We start from the raw sequence: 19,129 nt of genomic DNA, 5'->3' as shown, positions 1-19,129 counted from the left end.
TGATACATAGATTTGCTTTCAAAACATGCTTCTAATGTACATTCTCATGTTCGTAAATCTTCCTCATCTTCTCAATTGCTTGTGGTGTTATCAGCAGCTAAGCAGAAACTTTAGATTTTTCCTTTTCTTCACTATGGAACTTCCTCCCTGCTTCCACAGCTTCCCTGTAAATTTAGCGAACCCGAAAACAAAGCTAGAATCATGTATATTACTTGGATTCAAGTGTGATCGTCAAGACATGCATGTTACCTCCAGCAATAGGGAAAATCAATTCACAGGCAGCAAAAAACATGGATAACCTAAGTAGAGAGGACAAGGAGGTGAGATTACAAACCTGAAAGCATTTACGAGTTCCTTATTTTCGGGGTCGAGCTGCACACCCTCATAGAAGGCATTGGCCGCTTCATCATATTTCTGCAGTAGACGGATCGACCGAACATTGGTCAGGTAACAAGAATGACAATACTAGAAACTTCGATAAATAGGGTAATAGATAGTAACATGCCTGCAACAATCGCAGAGCGGCACCTTCCCGATAGCAAGCTTTTGGCCAGTCTGGTCTTAATGCTCTGCAAGCCTTTGCATCGGCTAAAGCCTGCTCAGGTTGTCCAATACGGATCCAACAAAGGCTTCTATTTGAAAGCAACGTAGCATCAGTTGGATCAAAATCAATTGCCTGTAAATGCATTAAACCACGTGATTAAGGCACATAAACACTCAATCAACCAAATGTCAGAAAACTCATTTTCCTTCATGTAATGTACTAGGCTTGGAAATCAAGTGCTAGCACATGTGGTTTTGGATCACTTCATAGGAAAAGAGGCGGAAAAACGAGCCAAAATGCAAAGTGAAGGTTCAAATTTTAGACAGAATTTCAAGTCTGGGAGCAATAGGATCCAAGTCCAATCTCACAATAGAATAGCGGAAACATCGTTAATGCTTTAGCACGGGATGAGATTAACATCTTACTTGTGTATATGCGTCTACAGCTGTAAGAAAATCTTTTCTTTTGAAAGCCTCATCTCCTCTTGACTTGGCTTCTGCAGCTTTCTTCTTTGCTTCGGGTGCCACCTAGATAAATTGTTTAAGGTTATACGAGGAGAATAATATATATGTTCTTTCATTACTTCAACTCCCGGGTAATATATCAAATATAGACTCCAACCATGGAAATTACAAAGCAACGGCTAACCATAAACAAAAATCTGTGGGAATCAAATCATTTAAAGATGACCCACTCAAAGTCAAAGGGAAGAGAAGTAACCTACCTAGAATGAAAAAATCAACAAGATAAATCACTGAATAGAAAAAAGAGGAGACCTCAGGGAGATCACTAGTTGGCAACGCGGTGTCCCTTGTTCCCTTAGCTTCCTTCACATTTTTCATTTCCTCCTGCCAAATTCACCTCAGAAATAAATGTGGATAACCGGTGTATATAGACATTTCCATTCCAAGAACAACAAGAAAGTTGCACAAAGTAGAAAATCCACGGCAATCCACTTAAATCCGATTGATAACTCTAAGCAATGCTAGTCAAGATATTTTCTTTAGTAACGGATTTCCTCTTCTACCTCGTAAGTTATGTAATCAATTTCTTAGCACATGTACATATTAGCTAAAAAGCAATCTCAAGTTCACCATACGAAGATGTAATTAGTTGAAATTTTTTATGACATCCATGTTAGACTTGAAAGGGACATGAGAAGAAAAGAGTACAACCACTTCACCACATTTTTAATAAAAAAATCACAATGCCAAATGAAAATAGGAGTAAGAAATAAACAATTGTACCAGTTGCTTGCTAGTTTCGGATTGCATGTATTCAAGAATACCATCTACTGTCCACTCTGGAATGGCATCGATTCTCGATGTTAAAGGAAAAAGAATCTCAACAGCCTTGCGTTGGCCTCTGGCTGCTGCAACCTGTATGGGCTTCTGGCCGTCCTGTGATGAGATGAAAAAATAAAAAATGGAGAATAAAGTCAACTAATAAATCTATAAAACCAACACTTTATACTTCCATGGGAATTATACTTCTCAAAAATAGAGAAGTGAGTTTGACTAATCTTATTCTTATCAAATGTATGCTCAAGGTTCAAGTTCAAAAAGAGATGAGAGTGCTTTAAATAACAGCTTGATACTGCACCATCTAACACGTAAATGTAAGAAACTTCCCACTTCCTTACTAATAATTAATAAATTCATACAGATCAAAAAAGTATCCTTCAAAGCAAGATGATGATGATTATTGTCTGATAAATGAACGCATTAGTGATCTCACCTCATCAATGACATTAGGATCAGCTCCAGCTTTCAGTAAGCTGTTTATTAATTCTGGATTACCATGGTCTGCCGCAATATGCAATGGAGTTGCTCCCCCAGCTGTAACATTAACTTTGGCACCAGCCTGCATGCAAGAAAATGCAAAACTCAGTGACAACGATGAAAATGTTTGTGAGATGGCATAAAGTCAAATAAAAAACTTCCATCTTTAAAGAATTATATTAGAACCGAAAAATGTATCCAGCATACTAGAGTACCAAGAAAATACAAAACCTGAACCAGCAAGTCCAAGCATGCAAGTGATCCTGCTGCTACAGCCGACAATAATGGAGTGACATTATCCTCAGTCTCAGCATTAGGCTGCAGAAGTAATCATAAAAGGCAGTAAAAGATTAAATCGCATCAAAGAAAATATTAAGTGTGGTTTTGGTTCATTGAAGATAATTTATCGAGTTGACTTTTTTGGTGATTTTGATACATGTTGGTATTTTGTGGAGTTCTTATCAGAGGCGGATGTTTTTTGGTTTAATGGTTTTAGGTGTTGTTTTCATGTATGTTATGTCATTAAATGTTGGGTTGTTTCCTATTGATGGAGGTTTATCTTAGGTATAGGGTGATTGCCTCTTGATTTTTGTGGTCGAGAAGGCGAGAGGTTTTAGGTGATCATGTTTTTTGTAATGGCGTTTATCCTCGTTTGAGGGTATTTCGTGTTTTCATATGTAATGAGGTGTTTTATTCAATGAAATATGAGGTACTCTTTTCTTCCTTCCTATGTTCGTTAACATACTTCTTAGTTTGTGGACGAATACGAAGGGAGTTTTTAATGAGACCTCCAAATTCTATCAAAAAAAATATATATTAAAAACAGAAGCGTCTAAATAAAACACAGAAATTCTCTACTCCTCAGAATTTTCGCATTAAAGTATTACAACATGGAAAGGGAACATACATTAGCATTATCCTCTAACAAAACTTTTACAGCATCGTGTTGACCATGACCAGCAGCCCAAACTAAAGGGGTGCCAGCATCACTTTGCGAATCAACCTCAACACCCTTGGCCAGTAAATGCTTCAGCAACTCAATATTCCCTGCAAGTAAAGTAGTGAATTTGAAGTAAGAATTCAAAAAAGATTGCTTAAGAAGAAAATTATTAAGGAAGCCCAATGACCACAGACAATATCAAGTTACAATGATCCATGGACCATGTTAATATCGTAATGAAATAAGATTAGCGCGCTACCAAATCAGAATTGAAGAAAAATAGAAACAATCCCCATGCTCAGAAAAGTAACACACAAGCTAAAAAGAACACACCTATTCCAGCTGAATGATTCAACGCTGTGGCACCTAAGTCACTGGGTATAGTAGGATTGGCACCGCATTCTAGAAGGTATTTTGCAGTGAGAGTATGACCTTGTCGGGCAGCATGAAGAAGAGGAGTCTCACCTGCATTTTTAAGTAATTTAAGAATGTAAGTCAAAGCATCTTTAGTACACAAAGAACAGAGTACTAAGAATACTTTGGCCGTGTATGATGTAAAAATCAAATGCATACCATCTTCATCTCTTGTGTCAACATCAAGCTTCAATTCTTCCAATAAGAATTTGCACACTTCAGTCTTGCCTTCTCTTGCTGCAAAATGAATTGCACCTCGTTTGTTTGCATCCTTAATATCGGCCACTGTTTTTGCCAGTCCCTTCCCATCGTCAAGTTGAGCCGCAATCACTACTCAAAACAATTATCCAAAGATAAAAATGAAAAAAAAAAGCATTTCAGATTAACATTTAACCATTGGAATACTAAATTAAAGATGAAACATGAGTTGCCTTACTCTTGAGAAGATCAGGATTCCCGGTACAAGCTGCATTCAAAAAGTTTTGAACTTTCTGCCTCACTGCAATAAAAATACAAACAAGTTCCCAAATTCAAATTCAACACCACCGAATATTTGCATTCAGAGAACAGCAAAAAAGAAAAAAAATCTTCAGCTAAAATACATATAAACCCAAAAATCATAAACTTCCGCCTATAACTATAATACACACAACAAGAAGTAAAGAATACCACTAAAATATTCAACTTTTCTTGCTCCAAAGGAATCAAAGTTCTATCCTGAATGAATTCAAACTTCAAAAACAAAGAACCCAATAAAAAACAATGCAAAACTATAAGCATAAAACACAGATATCTGAAGAAAGTGGGAACCTGCAAGGGCAGCTGAAGCATCGGGAGCCATGGTTACTGTTTCCCAAGTAAAACCCTAAGCAGAATTCTTTCACTTTTTTATTGCTTTTTGGAGGGTTTGCTCTTAAAGTAGAAAAAGATGCGAACTTGACATGAAATAGTGGGCTGTTATTTACTCAAAAGAGGTTTCTGGGTCTTTTAGGGTAAACGATTTTCATTTACAAGAGTTCTAGAGATGGAATGTAATTTGCCTATTTTATAATTTATTTAAATAGTTAGTATTCAAATTAAATTTCAAATTATTTATTACCATACTATCATTCCTTATTTAAATTTATTTCTCAAGATGTAATACAATTTTATTAGTATATTATATCTGATTAATCATGAACATTAAATTGTGTAACAAAAAAATCATGAACATTCAATTTATGAAATTTATTTAAGTTTGTTGTATATCATATCTGATATAGTTCGTTTTTCGTTCTCTTTGGATTTTTATTTACGTTAGTAATTCATTTTATGTTTGAATGACTAATGAAAGAAATTGATGAATCTTTAATACAAGGTTGAATGAGAAAAATCGAGGAAAGTAAGTAAAAGAAATACCATTTGCGATTTGCACTAAGATAATACAATTTATGCTCAAAAAATATTTTATATATTTTATGTATTTTATAAGTTTAGTCGAGACGAAACCTTAAAACTTAAAAGATAATAAAAAAATCTTTTGAATAGAATTTAAATAAGTTTAAACTTAATTTTTGAGTTTCTTAGATTATAATATTGATATTATTCATACCATATCGGGAAAGATAATAAAAAAATCTTTTAAAGAGAGTTTAAATAAGTTTAAACTTAATTTTTGAGTTTCTTAGATTGTAATATTGATATTATTCATACCATATCGAGAAAGATTTGGTCGGATGTTGTTTTAGATTGTAACACCAAATTTTGGCGACAAATCTTGGTGTTTTGCTCAAAAGAAATGGAATGATTTCCATGTCTGAAAAGTAAAACATCTCTAAAATTCATTAAAACTTTCAAAGGCCACTGGTCTTTTTCTTTTTAAACGACAGCAACACCTCGAAATGCTTCACAATCTTCCTTTCTGGTACATATTTTCTTTATTCTTCTTAAAATGATTGCATCACAGAACATGCCACAGCCTGCGCCCAATGCCTTAGCCTTGTCTTCACTAGCTCTGGATCTTCCCCTGCTAAACACAAATCGCCAAATGGCACCACATTTATGTATGTATGTATAGTTAGTTTATGTGTGTGTTTTGGCATGATATAATGATGAAATTAGTACCTAATGTTTGTATAAATTGTTGATTTACCTTTTATTCTTTTTTAGAGCATTTTAGCTCCTAACATTTTAATTTTTAGTTAAAATAATCTCTGATAAATAAAAACAGTTAGATAACCAATGGTCAACACATGTAATTGATGTGACATGTACCATGTCGTCAAAGTGATGTCGTGAAATCTATCACGTCGCCCAAGGTGATTATGTGTCATGTACCATGTTAGCTAAAGTGATTACATGACATGTGTCACATCATCAACGTGATGATGTGACAAATGGCACACCATTATTTAAATACATGTGATAATATCATGTCACCAACATGTGTTGATCATTAGTCAACTAACGGTTCTAATCCAATATGGGCTATTTTGATCAAAATTGAAAAGTTTAGGGTTAAAAACTCAAAAAAAGAAAAGGAATAAGGGGCAACTTGACCATTTGTGCAAATGTTAGGGGCTAATTTTGTGATTATGCATCTTTGGCATTGAAACTTACCTGCGATACAAATCTTCCAATCTGACTCACTTGTAGGACTTCCTAAAGAAGATGACCGATCACTGATCGATAATGTCGACGATGAGCATTGGCTTTGAGGGGTCGAGACCGGACTCGGAGAAAGCTGGCGGTTTACGGCGAAATAAAGGTCTAATGCAGGCAATGTGCTTGTTAGTTTTTGGCCTTCTTCTTCGTTGAATCCGAATCCGAGCTCTATGCACCCTTTAAGTTCATGCAGGTCTTCATCAGTCAATTCATTCCCACTAATCCCAATCTTTCCTCTCCCTTGACGAAGAATCTGGCGACGCCTTCTTTCCCAAGCCATGTCCCGGTACGTCTCGACCATCGATAACTGCTTCGATAAATATCTCTTGTTGTTCTTCATCAATGGCAACGGCACCAAGGACATGCGTTCCAAATCTTCCATTTCCGAGTCGCACAATGACGTCGACAATGAAGACGACGAAGGTGCGATGGCCTCTCTTCTTGGCTCTCTGTCCCTCACCATTTCCTTATTCGTAATCAACAGAACGCGAGCTAATGCTGCCGGCGGCTGAGCAGCGGTAAACAAAGAAGTGAAGTGGTGAGGGAGGAGGACTATGATGGAAATAAGCTATATATTGCAAGTTCTATGTATCTGTTTCTTTTAAAATTTTCAATACAAGATATATGAAACAAGACAAGCCCTACCAGTTTAACCCCAGAGAAGATTTAATAAGTCTTTAATGGAGAAAGAAAAGGAATGGAATTCATTAAGGAAGATTCTGGTTGTTATTCAACCATCCCTTTGTAACTGTTAGTTGCAAGTTGCATTGTATTTTGGTACAAGTTTTTGTCTGTTAATATCAAGAACAGTATTAAGAAAACTTACTAACTTAATACATTCTGGTAATCTGTAAGCAAAACAAGGAGTTGTTTTTGTCTGTTGAAGAGTTGGAAACAACTCTGAGAGTTCTAGTTTTTGTGAGAATTGAGAAAGTAACAGTCTCAACATGAACAATGCTAAATTTAGCAAATTTTCTCTCTCAGTTTCCAACAACCTTTTTTTTTTCTCAACATTATCCTCTTTGTTGATCTTTCTGGTTTGATCCCCTTAATAAAGGGAAGTTGGTGCAAACCATGGAAGAAAGAGGATGATTATTTAGACTAATCTCATAAACTTCAAAACCCAAACAAAGAATTGTTTTTGTTTTATTGCTTTGTTTTTCCTGTACGCCATTGAATATGCTCCTTAGTGTTTTGTTTCCATTTTCTAACACCATGAAAAACAGACAACGTTTATTGCTTTCTATTGTCTGGTTTTCTCTCAATCTCCATGTCTTTGTTCTTGTTTCGAGCAAGCCTTTGTCTGTTGCCTGTGGTTCCAATGGTGGTAAAGATGAAGATGGAAGGAACTGGGAACCAGATGCGAAGTTCCTTAAAACATCCGGTAGTTCAACTCAGCTTCAAGCTGCGGATCAAGACCCTTCACTTCTTTCGGTAATCCCATACATGAATGCTCGGATCTTCACGTCGCCAGCTACGTATCGGTTTCCGATAAGGCCGAAGGAACGGTACCTGGTCAGGTTTCATTTTTATCCTTCAGCTTACCCCAACTTCAACATCAGCAATTCATTTTTCTCGGTGACTGCTGGGGGAGTCACTCTGATGAACAATTTCAGTGCTGAAATCACATGTAAAGCCCTCACGCAGGCTTATCTCGTACGAGAGTATTTGTTGGCACATTCGGATTCCGAGTTTTTAAACATCACCTTCACACCTAGTACTAAGTACACCAAATCCTTCGCTTTTGTAAACGGGATCGAATTGATCGCCATGCCGAATCTATTCGGCGAGACAACTGTGGTGGGATATGATTCATCAGACCTCAATGTTTCGTCCGAGAATTTTCAGACGATGTTCCGGTTGAATGTTGGTGGACAGTTTATTCCTCCTAGCAACGATTCCGGAGGCCTTTTGAGGAGTTGGTATAATGATGATCCTTACATTTTTGGTTCTGCAAATGGTATCGATACTCAGGCAAACAAACATGTTCGGGTCAATTACAAAAACTTGTCTCGTTCTTCGGCTCCCGAAGATGTTTATAGGACAGCTAGAGAAATGGGACTAGATTATGATTTGAACATGAAGTTCAACCTGACATGGTTGTTTCAGGTTGATGCCAATTTCACATACCTTGTGAGATTACATTTTTGTGATTTCAAATATGACATGGTGAACCAGAGAGTTTTCAATGTTTACATCAACAATCAATCTGCACAAGCTGATCCGACAGATGTAATTGCAATGACAGGAGGAAAAGGTGTTCCAACTTGCAAAGATTATGCAATCAGTGTTAATGATGGTCCAAATGATGAAATGATTCGGATACAAATGAGTCCGGCCACCAAATCGAAACCGCAGTACTACGATTCTCTGCTCAATGGAGTTGAAATATTTAAGTTGAATGATGTGAACAAGAATTTGGCTGGCAGCAATCCGCAACCATCTTCCATGCTTCTTCAATCGGGGAATGAGCCCAAGAAGTCTTTCGAATCCAAGTCCAGCCATAGTTTTGTTATTGCAGGGGCTGCAGGAGGTGCTGCAGCAGCTTTTGTTGTAGTTGCACTGGCGTTTCTCGCCTACAGAAAGAGGAAACGATCCGGGTTTGACTCGCATACGTCGAGCTGGCTTCCGCTCGGGAACTCCAATACAACCGGAAGCAAAAGCAAGAGCAGTATTAACCAAGCTTCGGCGTTGGCTCAAGGCCTTTCTCGCCGTTTCTCTATATCAGAAATCAGACAAGCCACAAAGAATTTCGATGACTCTTATGTCATAGGAGTCCGAGGCTTCGGTAAGGTGTACAAAGGAGTTATCGACAGAGGCACCAAAGTGGCTGTCAAGCGATCCAATCCGTCATCCGAACAAGGGATTAACGAGTTCGAAACCGAAGTCGAGATGCTCTCGAAGTTGAGACACAAGCATTTGGTCTCATTGATTGGTTTCTGTGAGGATGGTGGTGAAATGTGCTTGGTTTATGACTACATGGCTCTTGGGACATTTAGGGAACACCTTTACAACAACAAGAAACCTTTTCTTTCTTGGAAACAAAGATTGAAAATCTGCATTGGAGCAGCCAGGGGACTTCACTATCTTCACACAGGAGCAAAGTACACCATCATTCACAGAGATGTCAAAACAACAAACATTCTCTTGGATGAAAAATGGGCTGCTAAAGTTTCGGATTTCGGGCTGTCAAAAACCGGTTCCGAAATGAATCAAGGCCATGTAAGTACAGTGGTGAAGGGTAGCTTCGGTTACCTGGACCCCGAATACTTCCGAAGACAACAACTTACCGAAAAATCCGACGTGTACTCCTTTGGTGTCGTCCTATTCGAGGCTTTATGCGCTCGACCGGTCCTGAATCCCAGCCTTCCAAAGGAACAAGTTAGTCTTGCAGATTGGGCACTCCTTTGTCACAAGAACGGAACACTAGAAGAGATCATCGACCCTCATTTGAAAGGGAAAATAGATACAGAATGTCTACAGAAGTTTACATACACAGCAGTGAAATGCTTATCTGATCAAGGAATCGAGCGGCCTAACATGGGAGACGTCCTGTGGAACCTCGAGTTTGCTCTTCAGCTGCAAGAAAACTCGGATACCGCCGGCAGTTCGACCGACGGAGACACTCCCGCATCGAGAGATTCCGATGTAACAAGCCAAAGACAAGGAAACAGAAGCCAAGGCAGTGACATTGAATTGAATGAAGAGCTTAACAATCAGGATGACATATTCTCTCAACTTGTCCATCCACAAGGCAGATAAAGGAAACAGAAGGATTAAAAAAAGGCTGCCATGGATGGAACTGAAGCATTATAGGAAGCACAAAGCAGTGTTGGTATTGTACAATTTCTAAGCTATAGTGATACTTTGGTTAAAAGTTGTGCTTTACTGTAAGAATCTCACCTAATATTTTGACCTAAACTATCTTAAATTTAATCATTGATTCCTTGTAATATGCAACATGTATATTGAATGTGTTGAGCAATTCTATAGTTTTTATAATTTAATTGAACTGCCCATTTATCTAACTATTGTGTTTTTATTTAAAGCAAAATTTACAACGAAGCACCAGTGGTCTAGTGGTTGACTAGTACCCTGCCACGATACAGACCCAGGTTCGATTCCCTGCTGGTGCATTTCCGGCGGAGCTATGAGGAAAACGCAGCTCTCGGTGATGGTGGGTCCATCACGGTGTCTGACAAATTTGATTAGATTATGAGCGCACCTGAGCTCCTTTCTATTTTGTTAAATAAAACTATTTTACTGAAATTTTGAAAAGGATCACAATATATTTGATCATCTATTTTTTTAAAAATTAATTTAGGCTAATCATTAACGTTTCTTTTTTTTCTAATTCAATCTTCTTATCTGTAATAAATTTATATCTACCATTCCTTTTTCACGTCGGATTTAATCGATTTAGATGTAATATTTGATATGGACTAAAATTTAAATACTTAAATTGTATCAAAAATATTGTATTTCTAACGTTTATAATAAAATTCAGTGCAATAAGATTAGAAACATGTAAAATTTATATTCCTAATTACATCAACGGTAATAAAATCTTGGATAGAAACAATACCTTATATACGGAAATTTAATTTGAATTTGGACTAAATCATAAGTTTTTAGAAATTCAGGATGAAAATATAAATTTTAAAAGTTTGGGGTCATTTTGGTATTTCTTGAAAATTTTAATGGTCAAAATTAGAATTTTGTAGAAATCTTGGATGAATATTGTAATTTTTAGAAGCTTAGGGTCATTTTGAAAACCTTAGTAAAGTTAAAAGGTACCATACGTGTGTTGCTCTTTTTATTTGAATTAACGACTTTTATCTAATCTATCGATTGATTAATTCAGATCAAGTTTTATAAAGATCTATTACGAGAGCGATCCTCCCAATCCAATTTATTTTATTCACAATCGACAAAATTCAAACCCCTAAATCTCAACTAAGGAATCAAATATTATATTTGTTTATGTTAGAGGCGGAACTAAGGGGATATGTGAGGGCCATGGCCCCCAAAAATTTTAAAATTTCAGTTTTAAACCTTTAAATAAAAAATAAATTGACCCCCCGTAGAATTTTTAAAAATTCATATTAAGCTTAAAAATTTTTGAATGTTTTTAATTAAGCCCCTCCCATAATTTTCAAAAATTCTCATTAAGTCTCTCGAATTTTTAAAAATTTTAGTCAGGCCCCATTTTTTAAAAAAGGGTAAAGTATAGTAATGGTCACTGAACTTTTCTAAAGCTTTCATTTAGGTCCCCAAACTTTTAAAATTGCAATACAGTCCCCCAACATTTAGTCCGTTTGCAATATGGTCCCCTAACAGTTACGTCGGGGACCATATTGCGAACGGACTAAATGTTGAGGGACCATATTGCAAATGGAATAAATGTTGGGGGATTATATTGCAAGTTTTAAAAGTTGGGGGACCTAAATGAAAGCTTTAGAAAAGTTCAGTGACCATTACTATACTTTACCCTAATTTTAATATTTTATACTATAATGTCAATATAAATTATGGAACTTCATCCACCTTGACAAATGATAAGCTTGGAGTTCCATAAACAAAAAGAGAAGGCTGCTACAATCTTGGCTGCCATTTTTTTAAATGAATATATCTAATATATTAAAAGAAGTTTTGACAAAATCAAAATTCATATATTGAGTTTGAAGGAAGAATTTGGTACTTTTGCGAAAACAAAGTCTTCTCGCACCTAACTGGTCTTATTTTCTTAATCAAACTTTAATTTCAATGACGAATTTCGTGAGATTAAAGTTTTATTAAATTGTTGTTATTATTGAAACATCTTGAAGTTTGAGCAGGATTAACGATTTGAACATGATATAATATGGCTTTGAATTTTCAAGAATCAAGTTGGCTACATTTATACAAATAAGAAAAGGCAAAAGCAAGAGAGTAGGAAGGGAAGAAAAATCAAACGTAATTCAAATGGCTTCCCAAAAATAGGCCTTTATTTTGTTGGCAGTGCTTTTGTTTTTCAATTTCCTCATCTTCTCCACTGCTGATGACGTTTATTACGAATTCATAGTAAGTTTTTCTTTAATAATTTTCTTTCTTTATTTTGTTTTCTTTATCTGATCGATATGGTTATAATTTGCAGTTGCGAGAAGCAGAGTTTACCAAGCTTTGCGCGACAAAAACTATCTTGACCGTCAATTGCAGCTTTCCAGGGCCTGAGATTCGAGTCCGAAGAGACGATATCGTTTATGTCAATGTCCACAATCAAGCAAGATTTTCTGTTTCCATTGACTGGTACAAATATCATTTTTTCCATTTCGATCCTTGAGCTAATATTTATTTGAAATCTTGTTCATGGGTTATTGTTTTTTTTTTTCTGGGAAAATTAATAGGGAGGGCATTGAGGATTCAATTAATGGAGCAAATGAGTTGATTCGGCCTGGTAGAAACTTCACTTACGAGATTGAATTAGACGACGAAATCGGAACTTTATGGTGGCACGCTTGCAGTGCTTGGGCTAAAGCTACCGTCTATGGCGCCTTTGTCATTTTGCCGGCCACCGGTGAACGATATCCTTTTCCTGCACCCACTTCAGATCAAACAATTATACTTGGTAATATATATGCTCTAAAACAACAACTGTTACATCATGTTGTGATTATGCTGTTTATTTTTGTTATGTATAAATATATACACATTTGAAGATTATGAATCTTAACAATTATTTGGTAAACTCCTTTCAGGAGAATGGTTTAGACAAGAGTTGACAGAAGGCAGCGTTCCCGGCCAAGCAGTTGGGTACACAATCAATGGTCATTTTTCATAAGAATATGGATGTAACGGTATGTATCCGACCCTCGCATTCGAATCCGACTAACATAATTTCGTCGTTAAGCTATTCATAATTTTTTTTTATTTGTTGCACAGATACACCATATCAGCTACAAGTGGACTACCAGGGTCTCTACCTCCTCCGTATAATAAATGTTGTCGCCAATGAAACAATGGTGTTCGCCATCGCGCAACACAGCTTCACCGTCGTCGGACGAAACGCGGCATATACCCGACGCTCATTCTTGAGTTCCCTTACATTAGTCCCGGGGCAGACGCTCGACATTTTGCTCAGTGCCAACCAAAACGTTGGTCAATATTATATCACTGCCCAGTCTTCCTCCCGTGGACTTAGTACGTCCGGAATTTTACACTATACCACCAACACTGGTCTTTAGTTTAAGGGTAAAGTATAGTAATGATCACTGAATTTTTCTAAAGCTTTCATTTAGGTCCCAAACTTTTAAAACTTACAATACAGTCCCCCAACATTTAATCCATTTGCAATATGATCCCCAACAGTTACATCGGGGACCATATTGCAAACGGACTAAATGTTGAGGGACCATATTGCAAACGGACTAAATGTTGGGGGACTGTATTGTAAGTTTTAAAAGTTTGGAACCTAAATGAAAGTTTTAGAAAAGTTCAGTGACCATTACTATACTTTACCCTAAAAAAATGTAAAATGAACTCTTCAAAATTTTTGAAAATTTTTATTCAAACCTCTAAAAAATTTAAAGTTTTAAGTTGGCCCCTCAAACTCTATCACCAATTTCCGCTACTAGTTTATGTTTGATTCAGTTTGAAATTTGTCTTATATTTTATTTAAGTTTATTTCTATTTATAAATAATTAATCAAGATATATTTTTATCCATCCATATCAATTTTTATTTTTTTAAATAATATTAAATAATTTCATATATTTTTTTAAACAAATTCATTTTTAACTATTTGTACCTGTTTGACACTGATTTTCGTCCTCAACTCAGATGACACTCACCATGATCCCACGAAAATCTCAACGCCTTTAATACATCGAACCCACTAAACTCATTAATCCCGGAAAATCTGGGATTCAAGTTACTAAACACACATGCATGCAACTATATATTCAGGGATCCGGGGAACGAAAACGGGGAGCAACAGATTCGAAATAAAAACAAAGAAAAAGAAAAAAGAGAAGCTTATCGTTGGGTCCTCAACGGCAGTAGCTCCGGTGATTAGACAAGAGATCCAAGTGGTGAAGAGATTCGAACGGTGAAGAGACCAACATACTACAAAACGGAGCCGATCAAACGGTCGGATGAGAAGATCGGAGAGTGACAAGACCGAACGGTTTTCGTTCGATTCGTGAAGATATAATCGTTTTCTTGACAAAACCAAGGTCGGATCCAAACCCCTAGCGTCGAGACGAACCTTCCCTTGAAGTTTGGTGTTGAACGACCACCGGAGACCGGCGACAAGCAATTATCCCTTCCCGCCAATAAAGTGGCAAAGCTTTCTCTCCTTCTCGTGTTAATCTGGTAAAAGAAAAAGGGTGGGCTCCCTTTTAATTTTTGTTTGGATTTTAAATATGTAGTGCATTTCTTAACGCATGGATCATTTCTACATTAAGCCATTCTAGTTTTGAATGATTTTATTTTGGTCCTATTTTAGGTTAACTTCATGTTATTTGAAACTTGTAATCTTGCAATTAATTTCCTTTTTTTCCTTTTATTTATTTTATTTAATCTAATATATTTATATATATTTTATTATTTTTTCTGTTTTTATTATTATTATTATATATATATATGTAGTAGTAAATATATTTTCATGGGCCATGGCTCAACCTTTTACTTTTTCAACTTTTTTTTTTCAATTTTTTTGACTTTTTTCCCTTTTTGGAATAAAAAATTATTATTATTTTTCCCCTAAATGTTTTTCTTTCCTTTTTATTTTTTTCTTTTTTTTCTTTGAAATTTAACATTTTTACTCTTTTTATTATTTATTTTTTATTTTATTTATTTCCTTAAAAATTTATTTTCTTCATTATTTCTTCATTATTTTTTTCTTTAAACTTGATTTTATATTTAATTGAAAAAAAACTTTTTTTCATATTTATTTATTTTTATTTTTGCAATCTAACATTCTTTTTGACCTTTTTTAGAGGAATTTCAACCAATCAAAGGTAAGTAATTTGAATCGAGTTTTTTTTTAATTTCAATTTTTCGCAATTAAGACAACCGACAAATTAATTGGTACCGAAAGGACAGTACAAGGGTGCTAATCCTTCTTTGACTGTAACCGACTCCCGAACCCGACACATTTATGGTAAAACGCAAATCAGATAAGATGATGTCCGATCAGCCTAAATATTTTTTTAAATGATCAGTGGCGACTCTAACCAATTATTTCAAGTCGAAGCCCAATTCCGGGCCCACCCGAAAGAAGGCCGCGACAGTACCATAATAACTTAACATCTTGAAACAAACTTAAAAACATCTTTATAATATAATTTTATTATATAAACTTGAAAACATGTTGAAACAAACTTTAACCTCAAATATTAAAATTTAAATCTAATTCATTTTAAACGAGTTTGATTTTTTTGTTCAAACTAATTTTTCAAACATAATATTTTTTTCTTCCTAAAACCAACTTACATTTATGTTAGTTCATCCATTTTAAGAATTTAATTGATTTCTTTTAACAATTATATTGTATGCATTGAGCAAGTCAGGGTTACAATTTACTCCCACGATTAAAAGAAGATTGAACTATTGAATGGGTAAACTACGTTTCCCTTTTTTGAAGCCGAGTTTTCAACAAAGCACCAGTGGTCTAGTGGAAGAATAGTACCCTGTCACGGTACAGACCCGGGTTCGATTCCCGGCTGGTGCATTTTTTCTTTTGTCGTTTTTGCACTATTGAATTTGAACTTGAAGAATGTTAAGTTGGCGAGCCCTGGGCATAGGCCAAGCCATAATCGATTTTCCGGGAAAGAAAAAACCAAGAAAAGTAGAAGGGGAAAATCAAAAGGAAATTGGAAAAGAAAGCAAAAACCATTCTTTCTCTTATTTCAATTTTCTTAAGAGAGTCCAAAAACAACAGATTTTTTAATAATGATGAAACAAGTAATACAAAATACCATAAACTTATCACTACAAAACTGAGAACCTCCGGTTGTTGTCTATCGCCGCCGAGGAGGCCAGAAAACCGATAAACATGAAGAAACGATGAGTATCCGCCTGCGGCCGCGTTATGTCTGATGAGGAATTGGCAGGTTTTGGTTCTGGATATTGAATCAACTTTGCTTCCTAGCTATCAACTGACTTAAAGTTTTAGTACTTTTTTTCTTCTTCTGGAATTATTTGTTAAATTTTAGCTCAAACGGACCAATAAAATTTGTTAAATTCCATAATCAACGAAGCACCAGTGGTGTAGTGATAGAATAATATCCTGTCACGGTATAAGTCTGGGTTTGATTCCTGACTGGTGCATCAAGTGGAGCAAGGAGGAATACCCTTGCATCTAATCTCCATTTTTTTTCTGTCATATATAACTTTGAGATAAATTTGATAAAAACTAGAATTATAATATCACTATAGAGGATATTGGTGAGTTTTCTTCTTATATATCTCTTTATAATTTCATCATTAATCTTATTGGTTTAAGTCTAACCCAGTTCAATTCTGTATATTAATCAAAAGAAAATGATGTTTTTGGTTGCAGATTCTCTTTTGAAAATCAATAACCAAGACAACCACCAAAGTCAATGTTGCGTGCATGCCTAGATTACTCGTTAAATTGGTTTCTTTTTAAAAAAATATATATATATATATATATATATAATATAATATATTCTATAAAGGAATTGAAAAAAATAGAATGTCTTTTTTCTAAAAGAAAATAGAGAGTATTTGTTGTCATAACAATGATTAATACTCCTTAGATGCTTTTTAAGAAGGTAAATAAATGATTATAAATTATATTTTAATCTTATAAGATCGAATATAATCATTAAAATTACAAAATTGATGTACGAACTCCAGTGAATTCAGTGGTAAAGAAATTGTTGTTATTACTTGAGTTCTCAGGTTCAAGTACCATAAAGGTCAGGGTACGAGCGTTTAATGTCAGAATGTTGAGAATTATCTTTGAACAGATGTTATCTTATACTTATCCTATATTTAAAAAAAATCTAATTTTAATTTGGCGCCCTAGTCATCCACAACTTGTATTAAATTACCAATATGCATGTCAAGAAACTCCATATATTAAATATAATATAAGTTACAATCAATAACAAGTTGGTCTAGTAAGTAAAGTTAGAAGTTTGAATCATGATATTTATGAACGAAAAAAATTAGGTTAGGAGGGTTATCCCCACAATAAGGCTCGGTAAAATTTGATCCAGAATAATCAATACTAGTAGTTAAATCAAATATATATATTATAAAATAAGTAATTTTCCTCATTATATATTTTCATTTCCATAATATGTTTTTTAACAATATATATATATATATATATTATAATATAAGTACCAACGATGGTTGGCCTGAGTGGAAGGGGCTCTGGTCGCTTAAACAAGAGGTCTCGAGTTCGAACCCTTGTGGATGCAGCAAACTTTCTTGGGAGAGGTCCCCACAATTGTACCCGACAGTACCTCGGGGGATTAGTCTCTGGCGAAAGCCGGGGATACCTTTGGGATACCAAAAAAAAAAAATATTATAATATAAGTTACAAGATACATTAGAATTCCATAGGATATTTGTGTTATATTGCTTTATGAAGGCTTTAACTAAAAGAAAGTGGACTTATTATCCTCTCTTTTTGTCTTTCCTTAGTGGGATATTATTAGAGGCTGTATAGGTTTCCAACTAAATGAAATTTAATTGGATAAAAATATAATGTCAATCCACAAAATATTTTTATTAATATATCCAATTACATCCATGATGGAATGATAAGGAAGATTTTAATTTAAATTTAAATTTTACTTAACCAAACAATGATCCATTTGTCGTTTGTTATTTTTTTGCTTCAATATTGGTAAAATTTATTTAACTATTTACAAAATAATGAACTAAATCTTATTTTAAATTATTTTACCATATTTAAAAAGTTCATTTAATAATACAATATCTGAAAGTATTTTATATGGTACATGACATACTAAAAAATAAAGACAAAAATTACACGTAAATATATAATTTATTAAATTATTACCGTTGTAATATGAATGTATTATGATATAGATTTAGATTTTTATTGTTTTTGTTTTTAAAAGGAATATAATGATAAGTAGTTTATTATTATTATTTATTTTTAAATGAATTTGAAAGGTTCTAGATTATGTTTGTGGAGTTCGAGATATTTTTCAGTGAAATAGACATTATATTTGTATTTAGGATATTAAAAAGGTTTGGATTGAAAATTTTGGTGTTAAATAGTTGTTAGAGTTGATCGGTGACGACAACCGATGATGATGAGTGGCGACAAAACTTTGACTGGATTCATGAGTCAATTGATTTTTTTATCTAAAATCTAGCTGTTAAATTAGTATTTTATCTAAAGTTTAAGATAAAATTAATATTTTGTCTAAAATCTTAGGGTTATATTAAAGTTTTACAAATTTACTAACATGACATGTCAAGAAACTAATAGGAGTCAGTGACTAAAAAAAGACAGATAAAAAGGAAAATGATCAAAATATAACTTTTTTTAAATCAATGATCTGAAAATAGAAAAAGGCTATAAATGTTGTCTACCTTGATTTAATTGTTACTTGTAAACACACATGTCCATTTATATGTGTGACATGTGACGTCACATGGTCTTAAAATTTAGAGCCCCACACATGAATGTTATTCAGGGCCGTTCATTTATAATATTTGTGTCCTAATGACACTTTTATTAGAAGAGAAAATAAATTTTTGACTTGATTCTTGAGAAAGTGACAGAGAAAATTACAAATGAAAGCTTTGACATTA

At 34.6% G+C, this 19,129-nt stretch overlaps 3 protein-coding genes and 2 non-coding genes across 5 annotated transcripts; 3 read left to right on the top strand and 2 right to left on the bottom strand.

The window, feature by feature from the left end:
• LOC120207401 (ankyrin-2-like) lies at positions 1–4,661 on the bottom strand. Its single transcript, XM_039206862.1, has 13 exons — positions 4,490–4,661; positions 4,116–4,178; positions 3,839–4,009; positions 3,599–3,730; positions 3,233–3,372; positions 2,557–2,643; positions 2,282–2,407; positions 1,792–1,944; positions 1,321–1,392; positions 970–1,071; positions 506–676; positions 335–414; positions 1–164 (listed from the first exon to the last, which is right to left on the bottom strand). Exons 1-13 carry the CDS (start codon positions 4,518–4,520, stop codon positions 98–100), a joined length of 1,395 nt encoding a protein of 464 aa, XP_039062793.1. The 5' UTR covers positions 4,521–4,661; the 3' UTR covers positions 1–97.
• Positions 4,662–5,604: 943 nt separating this feature from the next.
• Positions 5,605–6,785, bottom strand: LOC120207385. The gene is made up of 2 exons (XM_039206851.1): positions 6,278–6,785; positions 5,605–5,684 (listed from the first exon to the last, which is right to left on the bottom strand). The coding sequence occupies exons 1-2, from the start codon at positions 6,783–6,785 to the stop codon at positions 5,605–5,607; spliced, it is 588 nt and encodes a 195-aa protein (XP_039062782.1).
• Positions 6,786–7,537: 752 nt separating this feature from the next.
• On the top strand, positions 7,538–10,084 carry LOC120207400 (receptor-like protein kinase ANXUR1). The gene has a single exon (XM_039206861.1). It carries the CDS (start codon positions 7,538–7,540, stop codon positions 10,082–10,084), a length of 2,547 nt encoding a protein of 848 aa, XP_039062792.1.
• A 383-nt stretch (positions 10,085–10,467) lies between these two features.
• LOC120207408 lies at positions 10,468–10,555 on the top strand. The gene has a single exon (XR_005524205.1). It is a non-coding gene; the product is annotated as a small nucleolar RNA snoR114 (small nucleolar RNA).
• Positions 10,556–15,963: 5,408 nt separating this feature from the next.
• On the top strand, positions 15,964–16,034 carry TRNAD-GUC. Its single transcript has one exon. It is a non-coding gene; the product is annotated as a tRNA-Asp (tRNA).
• The last annotated feature ends 3,095 nt before the right edge of the window (positions 16,035–19,129 follow it).

Source organism: Hibiscus syriacus, unplaced genomic scaffold, assembly GCF_006381635.1.
Source record: "Hibiscus syriacus cultivar Baekdansim isolate YM2019G1 unplaced genomic scaffold, ASM638163v2 tig00014728_pilon, whole genome shotgun sequence".
In the NCBI taxonomy this organism is placed as follows: Eukaryota; Viridiplantae; Streptophyta; class Magnoliopsida; order Malvales; family Malvaceae; genus Hibiscus; species Hibiscus syriacus.
Note: the sequence above shows the minus strand (reverse complement) of the source record. Positions and strands in the feature narration are given on the sequence as shown.

Coding starts and splice junctions, on each gene's coding strand:
- LOC120207401 (XM_039206862.1), bottom strand. CDS start 4,520: ATGGCTCCCGATGCTTCAGCTGCCCTTGCAG. Junction 2,408..2,556: donor GCTTGGACTTGCTGGTTCAG/GTTTTGTATTTT, acceptor TCTTGCATGCAG/GCTGGTGCCAAAGTTAATGT. Junction 1,393..1,791: donor CCGAAACTAGCAAGCAACTG/GTACAATTGTTT, acceptor TGAATTTGGCAG/GAGGAAATGAAAAATGTGAA.
- LOC120207385 (XM_039206851.1), bottom strand. CDS start 6,785: ATGGTGAGGGACAGAGAGCCAAGAAGAGAGGCCATCGCACCTTCGTCG. Junction 5,685..6,277: donor TTGGAAGATTTGTATCGCAG/GTAAGTTTCAAT, acceptor TGTGTTTAGCAG/GGGAAGATCCAGAGCTAGTG.
- LOC120207400 (XM_039206861.1), top strand. CDS start 7,538: ATGAAAAACAGACAACGTTTATTGCTTTCTATTGTCTGGTTTTCTCTC.